Source organism: Struthio camelus, chromosome 1 (assembly GCF_040807025.1).
Source record: "Struthio camelus isolate bStrCam1 chromosome 1, bStrCam1.hap1, whole genome shotgun sequence".
Classification (NCBI taxonomy): Eukaryota; Metazoa; Chordata; class Aves; order Struthioniformes; family Struthionidae; genus Struthio; species Struthio camelus.
Genome location: NC_090942.1, coordinates 98,444,312 through 98,471,609, shown reverse-complemented (window position 1 = coordinate 98,471,609; position 27,298 = coordinate 98,444,312). Strand labels below are relative to the sequence as shown.

Below are 27,298 nucleotides of genomic sequence, written 5' to 3'. Positions count from 1 at the left end.
GGGCGCGGTTACGCGCGGGCACCGCCCCCTGCCGGGCGGCGCCGCGGGCCCCGCTGCCGCTGCCGTTGCGCGCCGCCTTGGGCGGCCGGCAGGCGGCGGCGGCGGCGCAGGGCCGGCGAAGGCGGGCGGAAGTGCTTCCGTGACCTTATTATTTCTTTTTTTTTTTTTTTTTTCCCCTCCCGGCGTGCCCGCGGTGTCCGGTGACCCCTCTCTCCCCTCCCCCGGGCCGGCGGTTGCGAGAGTGTCATGGCCGCCTCGAAGCCCGTGGAGGCGGTGGCGGCGGGGGGTGGCGGCGGCGGCGGTGGCGGCGGCGGCGGCGGTGGCGGCGGCGCGGGGCTGTCCCGCTGGCAGCTGGCCTTGGTGCTGGGGGCGCCGATCCTGCTGGGCGCCGGCGCGCTCTACCTGTGGGGGCGGCGGGCGGCCCGCGGCGGCGGCAAGGGCGCAAGCGAGCGGAAGACCCCCGAGGGCCGCGCCAGCCCCGGGCCCGGCGCCTGCGGCGGCGGCGGCCAACCCGATGGGCCCGGCCACGAGGAGACGGTGAGTGCGTGCGGCGGCGGTTGGTGCCGCCCCTCCCCCCCCCCCGCCGCCACTCCGCAACGGCCGTTTGTCCCAGCCGTTGGGGGCAACTGTCGCGCTCAAGGGCTGTGGGAGGGGGCTGGTCTGTGCGGGCTGGGGGCCGCGTTTAGGTGCGAATCGTCAAGGTTTTTTTTTTGCTCAGCGCTGTTCGCCCCGGTCGGCCGTTGTTCAGAGCGCGCTGGTTTGTTCTGCGGCCGGTGCGGCTGCTTGGAAAGAAAAAGTGCGTTGCTGAGCGGGCCGCGGGGTGCGGTACCTCCCTGCCCGGGGGGTGGCGGGGGCGCGAGTCTGGAAACGGGCGGCTCGTCAGCCAAGGTGCTCGTGCCGCGGAGCAGCGCAGTAGCTGTGAGTAGATTGCTTCTGAGGCTGATATTTAAAAAAGGGGGTCTGTGATCGCTTCTATGTTAGCTAGCCTGAGACACTGCGTGCAGCAGAGCAGGAAAATAAAAAACATAGGGTTTTTAAAAGCTGAAGCGTTTTCCGTGGAAACGCGGAGGCCGTACGGTTCAAGTGTCTGAGATTTTTAGAGCAGAGTTTGGTTAAGTAGGTACGCTGTCTGAACTCGCGTTTGTCCTGTTGCAAATAAACTTTCTGAGAATTTTAGAATAAAACTGTCTGTGTGGAAATTGAAAGAAAATAGGGAAAATCAAAGTTAGAATGAGGTCTATGATTCTCTTCTGTGCCAGTATGTGGAAAAATATCTCTGAGATGCACTTTCTTCACATCTGCTATCACAGATGTACTGACAGTCACATTGTATTATTGAGGTGTTGCTACAGTTGACAAGTATGTTTACAGTTTTAAATTTGGCAAACTGGTTGGGTGAGGAACATAATCAGCATTCTGATTTTTGTTGTCTGAAGGTTTGTTTTCCAGTGCTCTTAACCCTCTGTATGCAGGTCAGACGTGCAACTCTCTTGAAGTGAGTTTTTTGGAAGTTGGAAGGCATGGAAGTATGCTCTGTTGGCATATTGGAGCTAACTGCCTTTGGTGACAGAGTCCTATTAAGATTATCCTGCGTTTTCTGTTCCCTCATACCATAGCCTGTGTCCCAGCTGGATTGCTCTTAATTGGAGGGCCACAGTTTAAACTGCCTCTCAGAGATGATCTGGAGGAAAAAAAAAATAACTGCAGCATAGGAAAAAGCAGTTTTTAACCTTGATCATTTCAGTGATGAAGATTAATGTTATGCAAGTGAGTGGGCGGACAGTGGCAGGAACACATGGGAGGGGTGAGGAGGTTGGGAGCTTCCACAACTACTGAATCACAGATACCTTCAGGCATGGCTAGTAGTGCAGCGAGCTGCAAAACATATACTGGACCTGGGGGCAAATGGTTGAAAGGCAGTTCTTTGTTGTTAGTTCACAAGCAACAGTGTCACGCAAGTAAGGCACCAGGGACAAAATCAAACTTTGTTTACTGTGGTAGCTTTGGCTAGTGGCTGCCAGCAGTGCCTAGCACTTTTGTGGCAGTGTGCTTGCCGCATGTGAGCTCCGGGTTGCAGGCTACTGTTGGAGTAGCTGGACCATCCAGACCTTTGTGTAATTGCAGAGATTTTGCTGTTAGTAGGTTAGCTTTGGATTTCTTGATTGTGTTTTTGGGTTGCACTATGTATCTGAAGATGGTTTGCAGCCCTTCTGTAGTTGTCCTTGAAGCACGAAATAGCTTTTAATGTCGCACCTAATTTAAAAAATTCAACTTTTTTTTTAAGTATATGGATGAATGATATGATCCAGAGTTCCTTGAAAAGTGTCATTGCATGCTGTAAAGAAAGAAGGGATATGACTTAGCAAAGCTGTCGAAGATAGTACCTGATTTGCTTGATCAGATGAGACAATAGTCAAAATATGTCTGCAGCTGGAAAATTAATATGGTTGCAGCTGCTCCTTAACTGCTTTAGGTGTATAGGGAAGATTGCTTTCCAGCTTCTCATAGCCACAGAGATTATGCCATGTAGCTTTCACATTTCCACACACATTCTGTTAGTTATGGATATTATTGATATCTTATGACTCTTGACCCAAAATACAACTTTGCAGGTGTTCTTCTTGTTAGGTACCTGCCTTGTATTGGTCTGCCTTTCTGATGTGGTGATGTGGGTTTTTTTTTTTTTTTTAGTGTAAAGTGGATCACTGGCTCTTCATCACTTTGTATATTTGCATTTGAAATCCAACAGAGTTTAAACACAAGTGGGAAGTCCGTTAGAAAATACATAGATCAGCAATGGATATACTACCAACAGCTCTGTGTGTGTGTGGTAACTATTCTTTTAATCATACATATAAATGAAAACTCAGACTTGTGTGTGTGTGTATTTCATTGAGCCAACTTCTGTATCCATTTGAATGGATCTGAATCTGAAGCCACCACCTTAAATTTTTTTTGTTCTTTGAAAATGTCTAGATCTAAAACCTTCCTTATTCTTTATTCAGACTTCTTACTGATTTGCCTACGATTCAAGCTTTCATTTTACCTGCTGCTGAAGCATCATGTTTTTCCCCAGGCTGTGTCTGCACTGAAGGATTCTCTTGGCATAGGTGCACTGGCCAAATGTACGATCTGTGACTGACGTTGTGCTGGCAGAAGCCCTCAGCGTAGGTGCTATATTGGGCAAAGCTGATCTACTTCTGAGATTGCTCCTCCTGTGAGCACAGCTCCTCACCAGTAGAGAAAACTGGTATTCTTGTACCAGTTAAGTGCTCATGGTAAAAATGTAGCTATGGAACCGCAAAGGTCAGGAAATTAAACTGCATCTGTTAATTACAGAACTTGTCGTTATTTCTCAAAGTTTGGATGAGATGCATCAGAAATAGCAATTGCTTTTCATGTGCCCTCTTACTTTGTTGTAAGTACTGCCATAGCTTAAACATGTTGGAGGAGTAAACTGCTTTGCATTTATTGCGGGGGTATTATTTTATATATATACCATTATATATTATAATGGCAGTTACTATTTAGTAATTGATACCTAGTTGGTTCTTGCTTTTTACTTACTCCACAGTAACTTGTTAGTATGTTTATACTCTGCTTGTCTGATAGGAAGAAATGCTTGTTAGTCAGTTAGGTAACGCATTGGTTGCTTCAATATTTTTTTTTCCCCCCTTAAGTTGAAATCATTCCCTTCAGAAAGTGTGCAGTAGTCCAAATCTCTCCCGTCAACGGTTTCAGCAGGCTCCTAGACTAATGCTGGGTTTTCAGGTGCCAGGAAGCATTGAGCAGAGATTCTTGAACTGTTTAGTCAACTGCACAGTTCTGTGTGGTGCAGGCAAAGCAGCTTGGGTCTCCAGCAGTCCACTATCTTTGCATGACATTTTCCTCTGAGCTGGGTATACTCATTTGAGCACAGTGGTGGGTGAAAGTGGCCAAACTTCTTGGCTTGTGTGATGCCACGTATCAGGATCAACAGCTAACCAGTATGGCTTTTTTCCAATATCTATTTTAATTTGCTGAGTGTTGCCTATCCCAGCACTGCAATATTAGATCCCTGTATGAGGGACTTATAACCCTTTGTCTAGATGCACTTAGTCTGAATTAATCTAACTGAAATCTGTAAAAAACCATCTTTGTTGTATTGTGCACCTGTTGCCTAATAAATCTGTTGTCCTACTGTAAGTGTACTATGTTTCATGTCAGCTGTACTGGACAGGTGTAGAAAACCCTTAAATGTGTGTGATATCAGTAGAACAATTGTTAGAGCCTTGGCAGCTCATGTGCAGCTTACTTATTCATAGTAGGCCTGCAAGACTCATTAGAACTCATTAAAAAGGAGGTGACTGATGGACAACTTGAACAAATTTTACTGTAAATTTGAGCTTAATTTTTTATAACTCTAGTATGTCCTTGTTTGCCCTCTGAATTTGCATCTTAAGTTGATATGGAAGGACTCTTTTTTTTTCCTCTCTCATAGTGGTTTCAGTGCTAATGAGAATCTTAAAATGATCTACACTCAGTTAATACCTTTCAGTATAGGTCTGAGATAACAACGGTGAGATGAATGTTAGTCCAAAAAAATGTAAGTATCGGGATTCTGTAGCAGTGGAAAAAAACCACTGTTTTTTATTGGTGGCTGATGTGGTCTAGAGGATCTCTTAATCTTGTCACTTGGAGAGGAAGAAAGAGGTCCAGTACAGAGCATCCTTTGCAAGTTGACAAATTAAGACTGATACCATCTTGCATATCATGTGTTAGGCAAGGGCTCATGCAAATCCTTATTAGCCAAAAGAAAATGCTGTAACTTGCTGCTCGTGTTTCTGCTGTGACTCACTGTCATCATTGACTGGCAGCACGTTCCTTGTTGTGCTTTGAAGAACAATGTCCCTCAAATACAAAGGGAGTTGTAAGCTGCTGGTTTAACCCTATTGGCATTGCTGGAGCTTACCAAGCTTTGTTCTTGCAGTTGGCAGTCTATTGCTATTAAGTGGCTGTTGTTCACATGCAGTTTCTGAGTATTTTGTGAGAAAGTAGATCTGTTGAGGATAAAGCAACAGTTAACAAATTTTATCTGTGCTGTCTGTCTTCAGATAGCCAGGAATCTACTCCTTTAGTTGCCTAGATAAGCAAGCGCTCAAAAGCACAAGTGTCCTTTGACTTAAATTCCAGGGTTTGACAATTGTTAGTGAACAGACAGTCTAAATGCTGAGATGTTATTTTTTATGATAACTGCACATAACTTCTGAGTTGTATTCGAATTCAGAAAGCTCCTTCAAGATATGAAAAAGACATGTATTTTTACCCTGAGGAGCCTGTTGAGTATTTAGCAGCATGACTATTGTAGAGGCATCTAAACGGTGAGTGTTATGAACGTATGCTAAACAGCAGAATAGACTACCATGCATGTCAGAAAGAAATTGTCCTGTCTGCTTTTAGCTGTAATGGAGAACAGTGTATTTTGTTTTGGTGTGGCTGTGTCAGACATTTGTTGTGGGCACACAAGTGGGCCCAGGTCTGGGAAAAATGGTATGCCTCAGGAAGTGTTTAAAATGTTGCAATTACTGCTTTAGTGTTGGTATCTGTGGAATTGTAAAGTACAAAAGAATCTTGTGATGATAGGTATTTTTTAATGCTTACTGGTTTGTTCTGAGCAGGTTTAATATAACAAAAACAGTTGCATCTATAGGAAACAGGCTGTCAATTTATTTGTTAGCGTGAATATGGTTGTGATAAGAAGTTTAGAGAAGATCCCTCGCGTGGGCATAAAAATACAATGAAAAGTTTATTTTTTTGCAAATGTTTAATTCCAAATGGCTGCGGTGGGATCCTAGACTCTTATGGAAGTGAGCATGAAAAGCAGACCTTTTTATAGGAGGCTCTTTCTGCTCTGCTGGCTTCCAGGTAGGGGTGCTATCCTCTGGCTTTGTGGTGAAAATACACTGGAAGCCCCTGCATTCCCAGCATGTTCCATTCAGTGTCTGTAGTGCAAGTTGCAGCTCAAGACCTTAGTGTCCTGAAAGTGTATCTTCTGTCTTTGGATGGAGTATCTGTTGTGGCATGTCACCGTTGTCTTTGGTGAGGATGAAATAAAATTCCTTTTTGGTTAGATTGGGAATAGAAAGAAATCTTACTTGCAAGGAACAGACTAAAACTGCTCTTTGGAGGATAAAAGCTAACTGTAGTTTGTACTTTAATTTGAAAAAATAAACTAGTCTGTAAATGGAGTGCCATCGTACAGCTAAATAGAAACTTTTAAATAGTTCTTCTTGTATGCTCATCAGAATTAATCCAAAGCAAAGCAAGTGAGCCAATTTCAACTTGTTGCTCTGCCTTTGCTGGTCACGTATTCAGAAGAACCTGTGGCATGTTCAGTGCTATGTTATTATGAACTTCATTCATTTTGTTTTGCTGCCTCGCTTGTTAACTCCCGATTCCTTGACTAAGAGATGACAAACTATGTGAGAGAAGTTCTTGCTCTCTAAGGTCCTTCACTGTAGGGTCAAATGTGTCTGGCGCGCCATGTTGAATGCTACTGTAGTAACCACAGTTGCAATGGGTCAGGTGAGCAGAAGCCATGAAATTGCAAGATGCGATGCGGGCACTGTGGCCTTTAAAACCATAAATGCCATTTTTGTCTGAAAATATTTTCAGTCTGGTGGTAAATGATGTCTAGAATTATTACAGCTGCAAGTGCATGAACTTTCTTTGGCTAATGAGTCAGTTTCTTATTTGTGTACATCTTCCTGTAGCAACAGGGCTGAGAGGGGAAGAAGCTCAAAAAAATGCAGAAAGTAGGTCAGGGATAAATCTAAGACTTAACATAACTCTTTCAAAAAATGATCCTATATTAAGATTTATTTTAGTATTCTTATTTATGCTGTTATGAAAAGATTCCAGGATATAATGTAACATGAGTTCTTTAATACCTTAAAACACACACATACCCCCCAAAGCAAAAGAAGACAGGCATGGATTTAGCTTTTTAATATTTTGGGCTTCAGCAGGTTATACCACAGTTAGTTAACTTGAACAGGTAATTTAGAAACAGAATTTGTTATGCTTGTCTTAAAAATGTGTTACTTAATAAATATTGTTAAGTTCCGTAAAACTAAAATAAAAGCTATATTCTTTTTCTCTGGGGCATGTCTGAGAAACTTCTTGTTCTATGACTGTATCAGTGATTTTTCTACACCAGACACATAAATTAATCGACTGTATTCTAGTATGTTTTTTTCTGTAGTAAAAGAGTTTTCTGATTGCTAAGAAAATGAATCTCATCATTATTTAGAAAGAGAGTTGAGTTCAAAACTTGGCACTGTGTTTTCTAAGCATTCAGACCTGAAGCCACAGATAAAACGTTTTGTTGTTATTGTAATCCACAGTTTCTGTACAGTCTGCCTAGGGTTCTCTTTTCACGGGTATGCAATGTTACACACTTTTTTTTTTTTCCTCCCTATAGGTCCTTATCAAAATGGGCTTATTGGTTTACAGAGTTGTAGGAGCCTTCACTTTTAAAACAGCTGCCTTTCAGATATATTATACGCATACAAAGGAATAGCAGAATAGCGTGCCTAAAGTTGCAGAGATAAGCACTTAAAAGTTAGGAGTCAAGTTTACAGTAGCACAATAAAAATGGATTTTCTTCTTGTGTGGACATTACTGTGCACTTTATTACATGATAACATACTGTTTTCTAATCCTCCCACCCCCAAATTTCTTGCATCATGCAGTGCATGGGACGGAGAGTAATTACTGAATGAGCATCTATTTAGTAATTAATTTCCTTGTAGTTCTCTCTCTGGTCTGTGGCATTGTTACTGTTATTCAAAGTTTGCTCTGGTAAAACGGTTACTAAGTTTGGTGGGTTTTCCTGTGGCATCACGCCTGTGCTCTCTGAGGATTTTTTGGCCCCTGTTGCATGCAGTTAGGCTTATCTTACGACTTCATGCTTCCCAAGGAGCAGGCAGTGACAGCCTCAGAACTACAAACTCCTTGCTGCCACTTACAGTTCTTATCCCACACCTTACGCTGGAGCAGCCATTGCGTGTTATCCTGCAGTCCTCATCTGTGGCACACATCTTTGCTCTGGGACGACAGTGCAGGGCTGTCAGACTGCCTAGGATGGGAAGAGAAAGTCAGGCCAGCCTGAAACAGGTATTAGAGTGGGCTGAAGAAATTGCCTGTGATCGCAAAGTAGTAAATGAATGTAAATATATGCTCAGCACAGAGTTGATTAAATTGTTTCCCTCTCTGTTTGCAGTGTAGACTTGAATCTCAGCAGAGTTAAAGAATGTTGATACTGGGAGTACAGGTCTGAATGTGTGGTGTGGCTTGCATATCGTGCTGTATGCTTCCTTTTAGGTAGGAAGTAACTTGGAACACCACTGAATTTTGTAACCTATTTCACAATGAAATTTCTATTGTGGCTTGCTGTGGGAACGCAGAAGGAAAAATCCAAGTGATTTTATGTAATTTAATTTCTATCTGCTGTGTGTATTAGTTAAGAGAACAGTAAGAGTTGTTGTACTGGGAGCCACATTTAGAACATATTTAGAGTAAACGTAACCTTCCTTTCAGACTTGGGCTGAGTTTTAAAGTAACAGCTTGTCAAATATACCGCCACTTGCTCTCAGTAAAAATATTTGCGCTCCAGTTCTGGTTTGTGTATCCACTGAGTTACACACAGTGTATAAAGAGGGGTGATGTTAATCATCTTTAATCAAATTGAACTTAAATCATTAGAAGCAAAAACCTAACAAATGGTGCAGATGTTTTTGCTCTATGAATATCGGAGATGGAGGTTGGTTTCTGAGTGATTGGAGAACTCTGAGAGAAGAGCTTTTCTGGCAGTAGGAGTATTTAAGAAATTCTCTCCCTTATATGGCTCTACTGGTAAGCCTCTCCTCAGGAGAGTGCCTGTAGGGTATTTCTATTCTATTTGGATGCTTATTTTTATGCAGGAACTAAGGCTGGCACCCATTATCTGATTCACTCATGCCATGATTGGAAACCAAGCCTTAAATGAGGAGCTGTACTGCAGCTACTGGCCTGCCCTCCAGCTTTTCAGTTAAAAAAATCATGTTGATGCTAAAAAGGATCAGATTGGCGTGAAACTTCAGCAGATATCAGGGGAAAAAGGCTGATGAAATGAAAAGATGCTTCAAAGTTTGTCTTAGAGCAGTCTGAGTGTAGTTTGTGACACTAGCAGCGGACGAGGGAGGAGAGAGAGAAATATGGTCAAAGGGCAGCATTTACAACTGCAACAAATCCTAGATGATCTTTTCGGTGTGTGTGATTCAGCAGGTGAGACCTAGTGAATCCCTCAGCTAACTGTTTTAAGACATTGCTGCCTCCAGTTTTTTGTTCTTCCAGCCTCTCTGAGGAGGGAAAGAAGGTATGTATTCTCATACGTCTGTTCACTTCGTTGTCTGGCGCATTAGCTGGGAACTGCCCATGTGACCACTGAAGCTGGACTGTGAAAGAGGAATAGCTCAGACATGGCAGATAATTCTGTATTTTCTTCAGTGACATCTGAGGAAGAGGAGTGTTTAGTATTTTCTGCAGCTGCGTATTTACTGAATGAGAAACATGGCTCTTTGATTGAAGAGGGTCTTTTTATATCTGATTCCTTGTAAACTACAATATTTGATAACTGCTCTGTAAGTTTAGAGGTTGCATGCGCATGCTGATTTCTCCAGAAATGCAGACAGTCAGCAGGCAAGGTCTGTTTAGCAAGGCCAGTTAACAAAATTTTCCATCTGCTGCTAAAAATGACAACTGTGGCGGCCCAGCACTTTTTATCAGCCTGAGGTTGGATGAGCAGGTTGTGTGAGGTTTTAAAAGAGTTAGTAATTTATCTAGTGTATGGAAGGCAAAACGTGTTTGCTTTTCTATGCAAGTTTTACTCATCTTGTTCAGTAGGTCTTTTCACAGAGTATTTTTCTTTTATTATATATATTCTGCTGAGTCAGCTCGGGTCTTACAGGCTACATGTCCGTCAGGTGGAAACTTTTTCTATTTGAACTGTTTTGAAGGCTCATTTGTTTTCACGCTTTTAGTCTCTGGTTCTTCTGATCACTACTTGTAACATTAAAACCTGTCTAGCTTTCTAAAGAAAAATCACTGCCCTGTTTGATACCATTGGAGTGAATCTGTTTAAAAGCTGCTCTGCTCTCTTACGTGCTTGCAAGAGAGAGTCCGTTGTGTTTTTCCAGACATTGGAAGGAGAAGGGTTTTCAGAAGTCCATCCTGGAGTTTGGCACCCAGATCCATTTTATATCTTTGAAGATCAGCCCTTAGGTGCACCTTTTGCTTGCTGTGAAACTTTTATTGGAACTGATCGCTCACTTTTCTTTTTCAGAGCCCTCTTGATAGAGCTCAAGCAGCCAAGAACAAAGGAAACAAATACTTTAAAGCAGGAAAATATGAGCAAGCTATTCAGTGTTACACTGAGGCTATTAGCCTGTGCCCTCCTGAGAAGAACCTTGATCTTTCTACCTTCTATCAGAACAGAGCTGCTGCCTATGAACAACTGGTAAGAAATTAAACTTAATCATGTTTATTCTAAAAAGTTACAATGTAAGTTATATGTTTTGACATTTCTGTCCACTGAAGTTTCCCAGATGGTGATATCCACTGCCTTTGAAACAGGCTGCCATTGCTTGCAGCTATAATTTTTCACTAGCTCATCATACTTTTCCACATATATTTAAAATTATTTTCTGTTAACTCGTCTCAGTCTATCTTATGAAATTCTTATGTGTCTTCCTAGTCCCTTTCTTGTAAGGCAAGGTAGTCCTTTTCTTGTAAGGCGAGGTTTTAATTTTTTATCCTCTGGAACAGCCTTCTTGCATACCTGTTAGTTCTGCTTCTCTCTGTGAATGTGTGTCTTTGTATCTGTTCGGTGAAAGTTAAATATTTTGGTGGGATGCTACTTCAAAAGCTAATACAAAACTACGCACGTCCTACAAAAGCCCAAATTTTGTGTATGTGGAACTAACATTTAGTTGTTAGCTATGTATACTTGATAGTTGTTTTAGAAATGGATTAATGTTTTTTATTATGGTATCAGCAAACTTACTTCTGAGGTCAAATTGGAGAGCTGGGAAGAGCTCAAGAGTGGGAAAAGTGGCTTTGCATGGTCTAAAGTATCAAGTGAGAGACTGGGTGCTTGGAGAAATTAGCCTTGAAAGTTAAGGAGGAATAAAACACAGTTCTTATCTAAACAAATGTTACTTATGACACTAATTTATGAATAATGAATGCCTAAGAAATGTATGTGGTTCTTCTCTTCCAATTATTAGAAAAGCCTATTTTGATATTTAATTTTTAATATTATTTTTTTATATTTAATAGGGTTTTATTTTTTTAATAGCCTAGACCAGCTCTACTCCTACATATTCATATATCATCCCTTTGAAGTAATTTAGTATAGTAAATTAAAATAACAATAGTACCTTAAAATAACATTGTATTTTAGCACTTGGTTAACCTTGTGTGTTGGTTTTTGTTATATTTTCATCTTATTTCTGCCATCTGTTGTGTGCCAGTCTTTCAGTCCCATCATTAGCTCCTGCAGGTATCTCTGTATCAACTCCTTCTCTTCCATATGCTTCGTACAACTGTCTGGTTTCATTTTTTTCTGTAAGAATTCCTTTTCTGTTTTGTGGCTCTTCTGGTGCAGGTGGCTTCCAGTGGTGGCTGGCAGTTTCTTACTGAGAAACTTGCAGAAATAGAAGCAAGCAGGTAGAACCAGAGCCCTGGGAACTGCAGCCTCTGTTAGGTGGGCACGACCCCGGGGTTGGTAGCAAAAGCTAATATAATGCAGCTTTCTGAGTAGGACCTCCTTCATCATGCTCTTCTTCTGCCCACAGCAAAAATGGACAGAAGTGGCACAAGATTGCACAAAGGCTGTTGAGCTTAATCCTAAATACGTAAAAGCTCTCTTCAGACGCGCCAAGGCTCATGAGAAGCTAGACAATAAGAAGGAATGTTTAGAAGGTGAGTGTCTCTTGGTGTGTGCACTTAAAAGTGGAATTAGTTAGCTCAGGCACTTTGGAGACAGTAATACTTCTGTGATTGTTTAGTTTTTTTTCCTTCTGTAACTCCGGTAGTACACAATTATGTATTTAAAAAACATTCCTAGCTACCACAAATGTTTTCTTCTATTGTAAGAAGAAACTTTTTTCTGTTTTTTAGCTTAGATCTGAAACAGTTGCTGAGAAATTGATCTTACTGTAACCATATAGGATATCCTGTTTCCAGGAAACTCCCTACGTTTTAAAGCAGAATTCACCTAACGTGCTGAGGCAACAGTCATTCTAGTTCCATGCCATAACAAACTTTCTTCCCTATCCATTGTAGAGAAATAGAACTCCTCTAGGAGGAACCAAGGCGTTTCTGCAGGTAGAGAGATGCAGTCAGAAGCTACAGTATGACAGTCATTTAAATTCATTTGGCAGGAAATTAAAGGAAAAACCATTTCAGTAGTATTTCTTTCTGATAATTATTTTTTTTATATTAACATTATGTATTTGGCAGAGTGTAGTGTATCAAATCCTTGCAAATATCCCCTAACAGAACGCATTACAAACTGTCAGGAGGATGTGACTGAAAAGCCATCAAAATTAAGGAGAATTAGAGGTCAGATGTGTTGTCCAAAGGTACCTCTGAACTAAGTGGCACTGTTTGAAAATGTCCATTTAAATTTCATCAACTGAAATTACTCCTGCTGAAGCAAGATTAAAAGGCAAATGAAATTTTCAGCTGTGTCAATGCTTATTATCAAAGAAGAAATAAGGTGGTGTTCTGGTAGCTGGTGAATCTAACTGTTAAGGAAACTAGATCAGTTTTATTATGTGTAACAGCTAAGAATTAGATCTGCTAAACTACAAGATGAATGAGATGAGGAAAATCTGTGCACTCTGTCTTTTTGTTGTTGTTTTTTCTCCTTTCTCCACTGGCAAGTTGCCTTTCTGCCCTGTAGGAGCATAGGGTCTAGAAGGGGTTGCTTAGGTCATTGAGTCCAGTCCCTTGCAATCGCTCAGTGACTTCAGAAGAGTCCGTAGAACACTTGCTAAGTACACCACTCCCTTGCTGCAGAACAGCTGCGCTTCCGGAGTCCTGTAACAAAATCTAGACCTTCTGTAGTTGTGATAAGCTGACAGATGACAAAAGATGCAGGAAACATTAAGGGTCCCTGCAACAGCACGATAATTTTTAAATGTAATTTTCTGATAATGCTAGTAGCAGTAATGTTTGTAGCAATTGTTTTCAACTTGTACTTCATTTTTAGCTTGCGGTTTGTTTCAGATCTGAAAAAACGTCTGATGCGCTTGAAAATTGTCTGCTCTTTCTGAACTGCCTAAGTTTTCTAAGAAGATGGTCCCTGATACTACCAATTGTGTGGGGCCAGTAGAATCTCAGGAAGTGGGGTACATCTGTGCAATAGAGGAAAGCAAAGGAAAAACTCTGGTGCTCCCTGGTAGTATGATCTGTAAAGACGCTGCTGCCTCACCTGAGTCTGGGCGCTGGCTTACAGCTGCCTGTGTTGGGCAAAGCATATTGGCCAGGCACATAATATGGTATAATAGAGTACTAGTGTGCTCTGTCTTGCACACTGCTTCTGGCTGTAGTATTTTTTTCCCAGGGATTCCTCTGTGCTTCTTGACCATGCCAGAGTTAGGGGGAGTTTTGATAGAAATGATCACATAATAGTCTCTGTAGCAGTGCAGGGTTACAGAAACTGTACTGAAAGTCTGGGATGGAACAGTCGCTTTTCATTGCAATGCACTGTTTGAATTTAAAATCCAAACTCTGTTGATCTTCAGTTAATAACCTTACGCAGTGACTTCATGGGAATGGTATTTTAGGCTTCTGGTAAGCCTTTTTCTAGGATTTTTCTTTTTAATTTATTTCTGTGAATGGGACCGGGTGTTATATAGAAATTAAATAGGGAAAATCAGTGGTAGTATTACATTACTCAGCAAAATTTGAGGACCTAGCGAAGCAGTGATAATGTGCCAAAAGGGCTCATTTAGTGCTGCAAAACATTATTCAGGCAACAGTGGGTTTACAAGTGCAGAGGCTCTGTGATACGGTGTGGGCTAGCACTTTAGATGAGTCAGCAGGGAATTTCTTTCTAACTTACTCATTCCCAAAGGCACAGAGGTGAGCAGAAAAATTTGTGATATAATATGGGAAGATTTCTCAAACTGAGAAAGGAGCGAGATGTGATTGGACTGAATTTGAATTTTAAAACCAGAAAATTAGGACCAATTAGGAAGAGAAGCTGTGTTAGCACTTTTTAACATGAACATAATTTGAATGTAATTACTGTCTTCAAAGTTACAAAATGTTGAAAGCCCCCATTGGAGGTACGGAATTTCACTATTCATTTAAGGATGTTTGTAGATTTAAAAAACAAAACAAAACAAAACTACCTTCGTCTGCTGTGGTGAAATCCTTTTAGGAAAAGAAATCACTTTGAACGCAAATTTTGTATTTTGGAAAATATGGCAAATACAGCAACTAGAAATGTGAAGGCTTTCATCCATGAATAGGATGTGCATTAGTTTGACAGAGACTCATTGTACTAGTTGTGCATTTTGCACTTTAAAAACGACCTGTGATGGTTACTAATCTCACTTTTATGTGTTGTTCCCTAGATGTCACTGCAGTTTGCATTTTAGAAGCCTTTCAAAACCAGCAAAGTATGTTATTAGCTGATAAAGTTCTTAAACTCCTTGGGAAAGAAAAGGCCAAAGAGAAATATAAGGTAAGACTTGTGATATTGAGGACAAATTCTGATTCTGCCTGCCTGATTGTTGACACATTGATTGTTAGCATTTTGTCAGTTGTTATAAGCAAGTCACTGCCTTCAGTTGGTGACAACAGTTTAGTGTGAATCTACTGTTTTACTTATGATGTTTTCCACTGGGACATGTACTAGGCTTTTTGAAACCTTTTTAGGAAGAGAGGCCTATTTCTAACTTGTACAATCTTCTTACAGATTTGAGTAAAATGATTGATTGTTTTCCCCTTAGACTTTGAGTTGTGTATAGTATTAGTCAAATTTACTGCTACATTCAGGATACATCCGAACTAAGTTTGTGGGATGCCTTACTTAAGACCTTTCGGGAATTGCAACATAATGGAAACAGGATAGGTATCAGTATGTGTTAGAACAGCAATAGGGATATAGTTTATATGGGCCAAATGTTCAGTCACCTATCAAGTGGCTGAGTTAGTTATGATACGTGTTGAGACAGGAAGGGTTATAAATGGTCATCAAAAATGTCTTAACAATTTTGGTTCCGTATGTAATGACTGACGTAAAATGCGAAGGAAGGTTGAGGGCTTTTTTTCCCAAAGTTATCCTTATTTTATAAATAGAAATTTCATATAAGTTAACAGGGGAATTCCTAGGTTTTAAAAAAAATGAAGAAATAAGTGTTTAGTGTGGGTTTTTTTTTTTTTTTAATACATAAGAAAACATGATGCAGTATGAACTCTGACCTTTTTGTTAGTGGTCAGATTTCCTGATTCTGTCTTGAGAAATAAGCCTTCATCTTGATGGATTAGTTTGTGACATTCGATCACAGTCTCTTTCTGCTCCATCTCTGTAAATAGCTGCACATACTTGTACTTTTCTGCTTGGACACGCTCAGATTTCTTTGTATTAAAGTCTGTAAACCACAGCAATGAGAATTATAGAAGTATAAGGGTAACTAGCAGCTGTAGTTCTAAGTGGCTGTGTGTAGGTTTACAAACAAGTTAGGAGAGGCATCAGAACATTCTCACTTGTTATTTGTGAATATGTCTGAAGTACTTATCCACATTGGTTTTGAGATTCTGAATTTCTTTCCTATAAATGCTAGATAATTGTGGAGAGTCAAGGTAACAAGTGGCTGAATTGTGCCTCTGGAATGATGGTGGTAGCATCATAAAATAGAGTGTGCTTCAAATAGGCAGTGTTACGGTAGAACTTAATAGAAAATTCAGAAGAGTGAGTTCAGACTTTTCTTACAGGAAAGACTGAATTGTAAATCTTGTGTGCAGCGGTCGTTTTGAACGAGAAACTTTTTTCTGCTCTACAAAGGATTTTGCACCTAAGAGGTGTTTCTTCTCAGTTTTAAAGTAAAATGTGTAGTATCTGGGCCAAGCACCAGGCAGAATTAGGATATTGCCTCATTAGTCTTCATTGTAATGACAGCTTTTCTTAGACGAGCTAGAGAAAAGTAGATTCTGAATGGCAATTTGACCTTGAATGCAAGTCAGGGTTTAACTTGTAGGTAGTGTATGCAGGCCAATGCTTAAACTACCAGCTTGTGTCTTTCAGCCAACTCATATGCACATGTACTACTTCAATACACCCAGCTAATGTGTTAATCATAGGAGTCCTCATTTCTAGCCACGCATGCAAAATGATCCCGTGCAGAATGATCCTGCCTCCTTCCTTCCCTCTTGAATATCTTCATTTTGTTCCCACTGGTGATGGATATTAAGTTCTGATCTGAAGCTTAAATAATCCCTGAATGGCAAACTATCAAATCAAAAATATGAAACCATCAGTGAGATTATCAGTGGAAAGTCATAAATTTTTTCTTTCCTGAATGATTTTTTTTATCATCGTGTTTCTTTATCCATTTCCTCCTTTACCAGCTGATCTTACTATCTAGTGACTTAAAAGGATGTTTCCCTTTGTTTCAGAATCGTGAGCCTCTGATGCCCTCACCGCAGTTCATTAAATCCTACTTCAGCTCTTTCACAGATGATATAATCTCCCAACCTTTGCCAAAGGGTGACAAGTCAGATGAAGATAAGGATAAGGAAGGAGAGGCTTCCGAAGTAAAAGAAAAGTGAGTGTACGGTACAGTTGGAAATTGTTAGGTATTGGAATTAAGTTCTCAGTGATTGTGATACTCTGCTTGTTGTAACTTGCTGTTGTTTTATAATGCTTGAATGGGAAATCCTGTGGTACTAAAGTAAACCTGTGGAATAAGATCAGTGTTAAAAATGAAACTTTTGTGAAAGCCAACGGGCTAGTTCCAAAGTGTAGGTGGCTTTGATCCGTTAAGCAGAGGAAGACAATGAAATCAGGAAGACATGCTGAATGTTTATTATGGGACCATAGTAAAGCTTAGGAGGTGGGAGGATGGGAAGACAGCTGAATGATGTTTCTGGAAAAAGGGATATTTTACACCAAAGGAGAGTTTCCAAGGAAGAGAGCAAAATTAGCCTTTGGATTGGAAGAGAAAACACAAGGTTAGGAAAAAGTTCTGTGTTAATGAAAACTCTGACCTACAGCAACTGAGGCTGAAAGGATATTTATCTTTTTAGAATCAGATTGCATCTACATGAGAGGTTTGTTCTGACAAAGAAAAGCTTAGAAAAGCTTGAGGGGATTCTCCCCCCCGCCCCTTTTTTTGGAGCAGAGCTTGAGCACCACTTGAATGATGGTACTTTAACTTACTATATACTGCTTTCCAGTTTATTTTTTGGAAGGTACTACTGCTTTCAGTATGGAAACCATTGCAAACAGCATCATGATTTTTTTTTATTATTGTTTTTTTAAGCAAGATGGAAGGTCATGATCTACAGGCAGATTGGAATCCAGGACGCTTAGTTGAGAACAAGGCAGTATTTATTCTAAGTTTTGCTCTTTCATATGTAAAGTGCACATTGCTAACTCTTACATTTCATTTTTTTGACCTGGAATACCATGCCAGCCTTTCTGTTTTAAGTTGGAGATTATAGCTGTCCTTACTGTGACAAAAATTCAAGGGACAAATGAAGGTCAGGGTGGGGTGGAAAAAAGTCTTCCTTCTTTTTCTTTCAACTGTAATTTGGGCATTTTTTTGTCTAAATTGTTTTGAATCTGTGATGACTCCATCCAGGAATATAATGGAATATAATACTTAGTATAGAAGAAGTGACTATTTGTTATGATTAAAAAAAAAAAAAGGCTTAACTGAAATTGGAGTGTTCAGCGAGTGCTTATGTATATACAGCTGTTCTCGCATCATTTACAGCTCTGGCTACTTGAGAGCAAAACAATATATGGAAGAAGAGAACTACGACAAAATTATCAGTGAGACCACAAAAGAAATTGAAGCAAAAGGAAAATACATGGCAGAAGCTTTGCTCCTGCGAGCTACCTTCTACTTACTTATTGGCAATGCAAATGCCGCCAAACCCGACCTAGATCAGGTTATCAGCATGGAAGGTGCAAATGTGAAGGTAAGAATCTATCACAGCTGGATTGTAGTTTGGGATGAGAAAGCATGAAAGTTAGAGGATAGACTTGCAGTGTAGTTCAGAGCTTGTTTTTCCAACTTTTCAGGCACTTTAATGGAAGCGTTCTGTTTTCTTACACTGTTATGTTGTTTTATTCCTGGAGAATTGTATTGTCAAGGCATTTTTTTATTTCTGAGACAGCTGTGCTAAGTAGTAGAAACTAAAGAACAGAGGAAGTGGAATCGATTAGAGGTTTGTCTGAGCTGAAAAATCTAATTCATAAATAAAAGAAAAACATTAATTGTACTTGTATGTTGAACTACTAAAAATGCTGATGTATTTGAAACCATAGGGGACATAGCTTTTAAAAGGTTCTTCAGTTGGTGGAAAGCCATTGAAAATATAGGTTGACTGACTTGCAATTAAGCAAGGGATTCCTTTGTATTGATTGATGTAGACTCAACATGAAATTTATTCCTGCTTAGAATGAATGAAATTTATTAGTGGGAGAAACTAAACAAATGAAAAAGTTTATTTTAATTGCAACCAAGTCCTAAATCTGGACGAATGCTGGAGTACCTAATGTTTATGTGAACTTTTTTTTCTTTTTATAGCTCCGAGCCAATGCTCTGATCAAACGAGGAAGTATGTATATGCAGCAGCAGCAGCCTGTGCTGTCCACTCAAGACTTTAACATGGCTGCTGATATTGATCCTCAGAATGCAGATGTTTACCACCATCGAGGACAAGTAAAAAATATTATAGAGATTTTGTCCTAATACTTGAATATTCAGTATATACTAAAAGAAAAGATCAGATCATCAGACACACTTTATACTGTTTGCACTAGAAAAGTGTGAATTCCTAACTTGGAATTGTAATATAAAAGATGCTTGACGAGAAAGCAAACATTGCCATATACAGATATGCTAAGTTGTATTGATAAAGAAGACCTCTAGAGATCAAGTGTCTCTCTCCAGGAATGTGTTAGATCTCTTTAGAGCTCACAGATAAGAATGGTGTTATTTGATGTTTGAAGGGGATGAAACGCTTCTGCAGTTTGAAAAGTGGCATTTAAAAATAACTCCTCAGTAAAATAAGCGAATGACAAAGTAAGTTTTACTCATGTGGAGGACGGAGAATGTCAGGAAAAAATACTGAAATGCAAATTTGAAAAATTAAAATATTTTAAACTTCCATATAGTTCACATTAACTACAGTGAGGCAAAGTGACTTGAGAAAATACAGCACAGTTATGGAGACTGACGATAATGTATAGAATCTATGCTAAAGCAGTAGTGGAGACACAGCAGTCTAAAATGCAAACATTCTCAATCCTGACCTGTGGACATTGCCTTTTTGTGTACAGAGCCAAAGTTTCACCGGTGACTCGGGTATGTTCTGTCAGTTTACGTCGCAGGTTTTTTAAGTCTCTAGATAGTTCTGAATGTGAACTGGAGGTAACTTTAACTGACTCTAATTGAAGTATCACTTACATGTATGAAGCACAGATTAAATACAGAAATAGGATTCTCTTTTATTCTGGTTAGTTGAAAATCCTGCTTGACCAAGTAGAAGAGGCTGTAGAAGATTTTGATGAATGTATCCGATTGCGACCTGATTCTGCCTTGGCTCAAGCACAGAAATGTTTTGCTCTGGTAGGTAACATGCTGGTGTTTATCTGGGTGTTCTTTCTTTGAAGCGCTTCTTGAAAATGTGGGTTGGTTTTTTCTTTCCCCTCAGATTTTCTTCCAAATTAATTGTAAAGAAGTACAATGAACATTTTAATATTTTATTAAATATCTAATAAGGTAAAGAACTACTGCAAAAGAGTTTCTTCAGTTTGAGTAAGGGTTTACCACTTCTATTTTTCACTGTTCGTTATTCAAACAGAAGGTGGTCTTTTGTGTTTCATGGCAGAGAAACGCAAAACTTCACTCTAATTATATCACGTAAAGCTTTACTTAAATCAGTTTTGGTGGTGTGGAAAACACAGAGCCATCATCAAGAAAGACGAAACAAACTCTTTCAAGCTAGTCCCTGCATGCAGGAATCTCTTGGGGGCACCTTTGCATGGTGTGACAAAGGATGTATTCCAGGCATTGAAAAGGAGGATGTTCTTGGCATCTACGTGGCCTTATGGCTTCCCTTCTTCACCTTCAATGATTTTTCCATTAATACAAGAGACTTGGAAGTATGGTAGGTTGCTTAAAAACAAATTTGGTAGAGTGCATCAACATATCACCTTCTAGAACTGTAAAGCAGTTGTCATGACGCACACATCTCTCAGGGATATGAGTGGGTCTGATTAACCTTTTTTTTTTCTTGCTTTTTTTTTTTTTCTTCTTTCATAGTATCGCCAAGCATATACAGGAAATAATCCTTTGCCTGTGCAGGTAGCTATGAAAGGCTTTGAAGATGTCATAAAAAAATTTCCAAAGTGTGCTGAAGGCTATGCACTCTATGCTCAGGTACATTTTTCTCTCTCTCTCAAAAAAAATACTGCATTCTCATGGGCCTTTTAGCTTGGATAACAAACATTCCTTTGAATCCTATTTGAAAAATCTTTGAAAACAAGTGCTGGAATAAAGCACACCCTTTGATAAGCCACCTGAAATAAAGGTTGTAGGTGTTCTGGGGTACAGGAAGCAGACAGAATTAGTGGTAAGTGGAGCAGGTTATAAGGGATGACGGGTAAGGGTGGTTATTAGGGGAGAAAGGTATGGCGTACACTTCCCCTTGAATTCCTGCATGTGTATGAGATCTTACTTGATGAACTGTATGGATTCTCCAGGTTATCTAGGAGTTGAATGTGTGGAAGTAGGGTAACAGCTTTGTTCTACTACAAATGGCATACACTGGGCAAGTAGATTTTTGTACAGGATGTGTAAAATACACTTGTAACAATGTCATTTCTTCTCTAAGAAAATGTGCTGCTGGTTCTAGTACTAAGTACTAGGAGCCCTGATTTTAAGTGGGTAGCCAGTTTGGATGCGTTTCCTTTGAGGTTTGGTATAATTTTGAAAGATAAGAAAAGATGAAGTAGGCTTGAAAAAGGAAGAAGTTGAGACTTGCATGTACGGATTTGTAGAATGATTTTTACTTGCAGAATATTTAACATATGTTGCTTGCGGATCCCCCATTACAGATAGTACTGTGATAATAATCTTTGCACTTAAAGCCTAGCTGCTTTTTTTTTTTTCTAAAAAGCATCAGTTTTGAAAATAAACTCGGGTAACTCATGTGCTTGGCCTGCTCTGCTCTGCAATAGGAGAGATAAATCCAGAGTCACAACATCAATATGGTTTTAATTAGAATTAGCCTAACACAAAGTGCATATTTTGGTTGCATATTGATGTATGGGTTTCTCTTCTGATGCAGGCACTAACTGATCAACAGCAGTTTGGCAAGGCTGATGAAATGTATGATAAATGTATTGACCTTGAGCCAGACAATGCCACTACATATGTTCATAAAGGGTATGTATCGAGTTTGTGGTTCTTTTGGTCAAGGGCAGTTAGCATACCTAGGTGAATCAAGCATAACTGAATGTCTGTCTCTATAAGTTCAGCCAGGGGGAATAACTCTGAAAACAGGTTAGTGCTGTTAAATGTATTTCTACAACTTTTTTTTTTTTTGACTTTTTTTTTTCTTGACTAAACTGTAAATAAGGCTGAAGTTTCAGTAAAGTTTCGTTAGTTCTCATTCCTAACGGAGTATTTGCATGAAGTATATCTGACTCTTAATTTAGCTCAATCTCAATTTGAGTTTTGTGCTGAAGTTTTCTCTTTCACAAAACCAGCTTGTAACCAGTCTTCTGGAGAGGAATTTACCTTTCTTTGGAGGTATTAGGCTAGTAACATAGCTTATTAAAAGTGACTTTCACATAAGCCATTTTGAAAGCCATGAAACTACCCTCTACCCTACGTTAAGACTTTAACATCTATGTATGGAATTTTTTTCTGCTTGCATGGGCTGGGTTATGCAGATACATGAAGTTTGTTCTAAGTTTTCTTTTTCTCTTTTAGTTTACTTCAGCTTCAATGGAAGCAAGATTTAGACAAAGGTTTAGAACTCATAAGCAAGGCCATTGAAATTGATAACAAATGTGATTTTGCATATGAAACCATGGGAACGATTGAAGTGCAAAGGTAATGCTGAGATGTCGTGTTAAAAATTATAGCAGTCCTTTAGCTTTCTCCATTAATCTTAAACGTTTGTGGAGATTTTCTCCCCAATACAATGGGATGCCAGCTCTTACTGAAAGTCCTGATTTCTGTTCTGTAACTCTTAGGGAAGACCTTCCTTTGTCGGGGCATATTTCTGCTTTATGGTCTGGCAGGTTCCTATGTTTACCAGTTTTGTAGTTCCTGGACAACATGCAGATGAGTCTGTGTATGTGAACATACATCCCTCCTACATTTAAAATAACTTTTTATTAAACATGACTAGACTTCCTGTGTCTCTGATGTATTAAAACGTATCTTACTGTGCCCAAGCCCTTTGTGCTAAGAATCCTGAGCTAGACTCTCGGCCCTGACTACCATCCAACCCTGCAGTTTGCAAGCTCCTAGGGTAAAGAGGAAAGACTAACACACTATTCTACATCAGTGTGTTATGTTAAAATCATGCAAAAGTTTGGTGTAGCTGAGATTATAACAGAAGCTTCTTTACATGTTTAACCATCAAAAGAGCAGACAACTAAACTTCTGCAGTGAAAAATTTTGCGAGCATCTTGTGTCTAAATAACATGAGCTCTTGTCTCTGCTATGGGAGTGTTCCTCTTAAGTGCACAAATTGTTTCCAAGGGGGAAGGGAATCCATTTAGTTGAAAAGTTGAAGACTTCTCTATGATGTCCTGGCATTGTCTGTGTAATCTGCTTGGTGACCATGGAGAATATTTTACCCCTTGCTACCACCTGTTGGGCTCTGAAGGGGAACGCTCTTTAACAGCTGTCCTTGTTGCCTAGGTTGGTACTTAGGTTGTTGCTTAGGTTGCCCCTCTCTTTGCTTCTCGTCATCACAAGTTCTTATGGTGGTTCCTCCTAAGTCCTTTCAAACTGTTAGTAGTGGATACTGTAAGTCCTGTGGGGAAAAAAATGATGGTGTAGCGATGCCACAGTTGCTTAGCTGGTCTTAACTGGACTGCATTTTGGTTTATTTCAGAGGCAATCTGGATAAAGCCATTGAAATGTTCAACAAAGCTATCAACCTGGCCAAATCTGAAATGGAGATGGCCCACCTCTACTCACTCTGTGATGCTGCCTATGCCCAGACAGAAGTTGCAAAGAAGTATGGATTGAAACCACCAACACTGTAAAGAAACAAGAGGAGGAAATGACCTTCTAAAGTGAAGTTGCCCACTTCAGCCAGCCCTAAAGATGCTGTTGCAAACCATGCTGAATGGTGGAACTTAGTTTTTTCCCGTTCGTGGTGTTGTCATTTGTTACATCTGTTAAATATTTAGGTGTTGTGGGAGTGGTTGTTGAAGGAAGTATGCGGTGTTGCAGCTTGTTCCTTTTGCAGCAAAACCTTAAAGTGTGTTAAGGGAAATAAAGTTGCAAGGGAACAAATGGAAGACATTTTGGCCATGCAAATAAAAACTTTACATTGGTTCATTTTGGGTGATTATGTTGTGGGCGATTTTTGCTTTATCAAATAATTTTACGGCATGTTTTTTTTTTTTTCCTGTTGATTTTAAAGGTAATACTAGTCAGTGCTGTACAATAGGTTTCTTTTTTATATGCAATTAATCCTTGAGAGTTGATTTTAATTTTGCAAAAAGGAAAAAATTAATTTACAGAACTGTTTAATAATAGGGTTTTTGGGTTTTTTTTTTTTTAAGCCAATAGACGTGGAGAGAATCCCTGTAAATATATCCAAGCATGCACAATTTTCCCTTCAAGCCCCTCCAATCTTCTGCATAACTACTTAGAAACAGTCCTGTGGCAGCTATTAGGGAATTATTTTGACAGTCCTTATCTTTACCCCAGAAGGCACTAGCGTACTGGAGAGAGAGCTGGTACCAAGGCTGTTGGGGGAAAGAGGTCAGGTGGCACTGCTTCAGTGTAGAGGTTGCTGGACAAGAGGCCGCATTCCTGTGCAGCAGTCCTGACTTGAATGTCACAGGAAATTGTTCTGGAAGGTTCAGGGAGACTTTCAAGAACAAGCAGCACTTCTGGCAGTAGAGCTGTCACGCTTGAGTATAATCTTAATGTGTTTCTGACACTCTTGCTTAAAGGTAACAGCCAATAGCCCATCTAAATTCTCTTCTACGGTTTCCGGAGGCTGCTGTGTTCTAGCTTAATCCTTGTAAGAGCCCTTTGCAAGACTAAGTGAGATAAAGAACAGAACTTTGTCTGAAATTTCAAATAAGGAATTTGGAATTTTTACTAGTTTCTTTGTTCTTTAGACTCTGTATTGTCTAAGACTACAAATACTGCAGAAGGGAAGCAACTGTTCTGCAAATAGAATAGTCTGTAATTGGCAAGTTATTAAGGAGTAGTATAAACAGTCTTCCTTTAGCTAGGAACTTTTCAGAGGACTGTGTGCTGCTTTGGATTGGTCTTTTTAGTATTGAAGTTGGTCCATGTTGCCTCTCCCAAATTGTTGTGACTGGATGAACCTTCTTCCCATCCTAAAAATAATAGATTTGCTTGTGCTGAATTTTCTAATGTATTTCACTGTTTTAAAAAAAAAAAAAAACCCAAGCTGTGGTCAAACTGTCTTGTTCTCTGGTTGTGACACCATACAGCAGCAACTTGTATTTTCAACTTGACCTTCCTCTCTCCCAGCAACTACAAAGGAGAATTCAAATGCTAGACAGTAGACATGAAGGTGTAAGCCTTCTATTTTATCTAGCTCAGTAGGCTATCTGAAATCATAGCGCTGGTGTAGAATTGAAGGCATTGGAAGGTATGGGCAGCCTCTAAGGGCATGGCACTTAACAAGTATCAGACCTCTTCTGGAACTTCTGCTCTCTGCATCAATTACTTGAGAACAAAAATTGGCCAGACTGACTGCTGTGTCCTGTTCTCCTAAGGAGTTTTTATTCGCATGGCCTTATTTACATTGGCATTTTCTCCTCTTCATCCTTCCTTTCCCACTGCCCCCCCCCCCAACCCCCCAAATCAATTAAGGGAAAAAAAGCATGTGCTGTCTAATACTAGCATTCCAAATCATCACGGATTTTTGCCTGTTCTTGAACTAGTTTGAAACTGCACTGAAAGGATGCATTTGTCTGTAATTTTTTTTTTGTAAATGACATATCACCTGTAAACTCAACAAATAAATATTACCTTCAAGTACCTCTCTCTGACATGTATAAGAACAGGTTTTGATGAAAGATTGCTTAATGCTAAGTGAAGCGGCACAAATCTGCAGTAGTGTTCTCTGTGCTTGCTTGAGGATCTGAATCTAGGAAGAGCTGATAATGACTGACTTCCTTTCATCGTCTCTCACTTGAACCTTTAAGAAACAAATGAGGAAGAGACGTAGAATGACTAAGTCTCTGTGATTGCAGAGGTACAATGTTAAGAGCTGAAGATTACAGGGGACAGGAGATCCAGCCAAGAAAGCTGGGAATCCGAGTAGCTGACATCCTGTTAATGTGTATGCAGTTGGCTTTGGCTCAGGCTCCCCTCTAGTATGATAGAAGGGACTGCCTTTTTTTTTTTTCTCTCCCTTTTTTTTTAATGGATGATATAGCTGAGGTTTTGCTTTAAAGCCACGTGTTCATGGGAATTTACTTAACTTTTTTTCAATAAGGGGTTGAGAGCCGTGGTGCGACATGATTGCTGCTATTTTAAAAGAATCTGGTAAAAATCATGTAGGAAGCTAGTCCTGAAGACTAACATAAACCTAATGCATCTCAGAGACTGGGAAGCTGCTTCCATGCATAGTTGTTGTGCCTCTTAATCCTGATTGCATTGAATCCCTGCTGTCCTTGTTTTTGTTTGGACACGGAGAGAAGTTTGCCAAAAAGGAGAGTAGAAGTTGTGATTTGAATTATTAAGATCTAACTGCAGATGAAAAAGTGAAGAGGGACCTAATGTCGACCAAGGAGTAGTACTGTAATTTATTCTGGAACTGTTAAGAGCAGTTGAGCCAGTTTAGTTACAGCTTTGACCAGGCTCCCCAGCTGTGCTGGTAATAACATTCCTGCTGAATACAGATACAGCAGGCATTACTGTATTTTCTGCCTTCCCTTTGAAAAGAACTTACTTAAACTTACGCAGGCTGAACTTCTGGAGCTATTTCACGGTGGTTACTGGCTAGTTTTCTATATTTATAGAACATTGGTGCATATGTATAATATGGTTACTTAAAGTGCCTGTCTTCTGCCAATATAAAAATTGAGTAGTGATTGCTTCAACTGTTGTTTAGCCAAGGATTGATTATTTACTTTTTCATTTGGGGGGAAAAAACAAATCGCAGTCTGCTTATATCCCTTCAGAGAGTATTGCTTACTGGAGACACTTAAAAAGCCTTGCTAAAACAAGGTGCTTGGTTGAAAACTGTCCTGATTGATGGACACTGAATTGGGACTGAATTTGTCATCTCTTAACATAATTCACCAAAGAAGAAGTCCATTTCAAATTGTCATCTGTTCTCACCCCTTTGGAATCCCAAGGGAGGAGATAGTCTGTGCACATGCATGGACACTTTCATTTTGTCTGGTGCAGCCTGCACTTTACATTGTCAAAATTAAGGAGCGGTCAGCTCTTGAGAATCCTGCACTTCTTTAATCTTCCAAAGACAGTGTTTAGTTTCTGCATGTTGAACTTGGGGGCTGGGAATAGGAGCCAGGTGCATTAGTACAGAAACATGGATCTACAATAGCTGCTATGATTCAGAAGTTGGAGCCCAGTGATCGCTGACACTGCTGACTGATTGTTGAATATGTGGCAGGCACCAATCTAACGCAGGAGACCTGACTCAGATGGTGAATTGTTAATTTTTTATATTTATTTTTCAACTAATAAATTTTCACTTCACCTTAGGCTCTGTGGCTTTTTTCTTAGAGTTCTGCTACAGTCTGATACTGAAATGCAGTGAT

At 39.9% G+C, this 27,298-nt stretch overlaps 1 protein-coding gene across 1 annotated transcript; it reads left to right on the top strand.

Annotated features, from left to right (window-relative positions):
* The first annotated feature begins 221 nt into the window (after window positions 1-221).
* TOMM70 (translocase of outer mitochondrial membrane 70) lies at window positions 222-27,241 on the top strand. Its single transcript, XM_068960426.1, has 12 exons — window positions 222-537; window positions 10,364-10,537; window positions 11,877-12,003; window positions 14,670-14,779; window positions 16,714-16,862; window positions 18,036-18,243; window positions 18,855-18,989; window positions 19,791-19,898; window positions 20,595-20,711; window positions 21,622-21,719; window positions 22,269-22,391; window positions 23,407-27,241. The coding sequence occupies exons 1-12, from the start codon at window positions 247-249 to the stop codon at window positions 23,558-23,560; spliced, it is 1,794 nt and encodes a 597-aa protein (XP_068816527.1). The 5' UTR covers window positions 222-246; the 3' UTR covers window positions 23,561-27,241.
* Window positions 27,242-27,298: the final 57 nt, after the last annotated feature.

Excerpts from the sequence above, each read along its gene's own strand:
- TOMM70 (XM_068960426.1), top strand. The coding sequence starts at position 247 with ATGGCCGCCTCGAAGCCCGTGGAGGCGGTGGCGGCGGGGGGTGGCGGC. Across the intron at positions 16,863-18,035 it reads GCTTCCGAAGTAAAAGAAAA|CTCTGGCTACTTGAGAGCAA; the intron begins GTGAGTGTACGG and ends CATCATTTACAG. Across the intron at positions 20,712-21,621 it reads GCTATGCACTCTATGCTCAG|GCACTAACTGATCAACAGCA; the intron begins GTACATTTTTCT and ends CTTCTGATGCAG.